General features: G+C 40.8%; 1 protein-coding gene across 1 annotated transcript; it reads left to right on the top strand.

Moving 5' to 3' along the window:
- Positions 1 to 810: 810 nt before the first annotated feature.
- Positions 811 to 1,457, top strand: LOC147622253 (uncharacterized). Its single transcript, XM_086823698.1, has 2 exons — positions 811 to 1,086; positions 1,186 to 1,457. Exons 1-2 carry the CDS (start codon positions 922 to 924, stop codon positions 1,411 to 1,413), a joined length of 393 nt encoding a protein of 130 aa, XP_086679824.1. The 5' UTR covers positions 811 to 921; the 3' UTR covers positions 1,414 to 1,457.
- The last annotated feature ends 498 nt before the right edge of the window (positions 1,458 to 1,955 follow it).

The raw sequence follows: 1,955 nt of genomic DNA, 5'->3' as shown, positions 1-1,955 counted from the left end.
TTAGACCAGTTACGTTTACTGATGAACGAATGTTACAAATTTTGGATGTCCGTCTTGTACAAAAAGTAAGAATTGAAGAGGTGACCGAGGGAGGTCCAGATCATGAACATCAGACTCGGGCAAATTTAATGACAAGCGCTCAAAGGGAACATCAAGCTGCAATGCTTGCATTGCAAACAAAAAGGGAAAATGTTCGCGCACTCCACGCCATGAATCGGGAGGCGCTGCAATTTTTGTTGCCGGAGTTCTATGTACCCTTTAATATTAGAGGGCATAGATGTTATTTCCCGATTCATGCTGAAGAAATCAACATTTTGTTTGATCCCAAAACTGAAGTCAAGGACAAAGTGCTCAGATGTGTTTTAAGGTATACTCTTTTCTCTGTCCTCCCACAATTTTTCCTTCTTGTCTCTTAAAGTTTATGCCTCACTCTTGATATGTTTCCTTGTGAAGTTTTGTTATTTCGCTATTGCCCGAGGATGTACAGCCAACGAGTGTTCCAGATTGATTCACTGGTCTCAACACTGTTGCTAGTAGAGTCAGTTCCGTACCTCGATGTGCTGAACTGGTTTCGGGAGGTCCAGCTGGACGATGCCCGAGTATTTTTTTTGGCATATCATGAAAAGTGAGTTTGTCTCTCTATCTCTCTTGCATGATGTTTATAGGAATCAGCGTACACGAGTTATATAGTGCTTCCTTTGGATTGAAACTAATAGAAATCTATTGTGCAGTTCCCATTGGAGTCTTCCACTAGTCGACGTGCAAGAAAATGTCATTTACCTTGCAAATTCGACATCTGGTGTCCATGGAAATGTTTTGCTGTAAGTAAAAATCATTAAGATACATATTATTGTTTGAGTTAGAAGTCCGAATTGATCAGGATAATGATTGGTCTCTGTTTACAGTGGTGTCAGAAAACTAATGGCAGCTTACGAGAGCCTCAGCATGGACATCGACACCCTGGATCGATTGACCATCCGAAGGGTTAGTGTCCCCAAACAAGAAGATGGCTACAGCTGTGGGTGGAGGGTTGCACTTAATGCAATGTTGCTGCTACGAAGCATTTTTCAGCTCCCTTCAGAGGATGTAAGCATTTTCAGCTCCCATACGCATGCGTGCTCTTGTTTATCTTCTTATATATTGTCATGTTGATCTTATTTATGCCTTGATGAATTGTGATGGTAGTTTCCATCAATGTCTCGCTACGTGGACCTAGACGTCCAAACGTTTAGGGAGGAAACGATTGCGAAATTGATCGAGGTCGCTGAAGTTATGCCTCCAGACGGGCCAGTGGACTTCATCCCGCCCAATCCACGAGGGGGGATAGGCCCCCCTGAGCCTCTTACATGGGCTCCATACTTGGGAGAAGAGCCATGGCTCCATCCTGAAGCCGATACCTATGGGTTCCAGTAATAAATAGTTTTTTCCTTCTTCCAACAAATGTACGTTTGTAAATATGCAGCTATACATGTACATTTATATTTTTTTGCACAGATCTATTGTTATTGGAGAGAGAACATCAATTGTAAATACACTTTTCATTTGAAAATCAGAGGATCAAATTTGCTACTGTGTTCCTTCACTGCTTGCTTTCTTACTTTAAGCCTTTTTTGTGTACATAAAAATTCAATTGGGGAATTCTTGCCTTCATTACATTGTTTTAAACAATAAAGCATTACAAAAGCAATGTTCTGAATAGATAAGTTTATTGCATATGGAAAATACATTGTCACCGTATACATGGTCACATCATATATCTTCTAGTGCCTCCAATTCATGTGGGGCTGCAACATCTTTACAAATGATCTGATGCTCTCTTCTTTTACTTAGCTTTCGACCATCGAGCTTGAAGCAAAATTGATCTGGAGGATTCTGAATAGCTACTTCTAATTCCTTCCTAACATATTCGAGAGTCCAATTCTCTTCCACTTCCAATGTCAAAGATGGGTGACCCT

Source organism: Cibotium barometz, chromosome 29, assembly GCF_041138505.1.
Source record: "Cibotium barometz isolate CiBa-2024 chromosome 29, ASM4113850v1, whole genome shotgun sequence".
Taxonomy (NCBI): domain Eukaryota; kingdom Viridiplantae; phylum Streptophyta; class Polypodiopsida; order Cyatheales; family Cibotiaceae; genus Cibotium; species Cibotium barometz.
The sequence above is the reverse complement of the archived record's forward strand: the minus strand, read 5'-3'. Positions and strand labels throughout refer to the sequence as shown.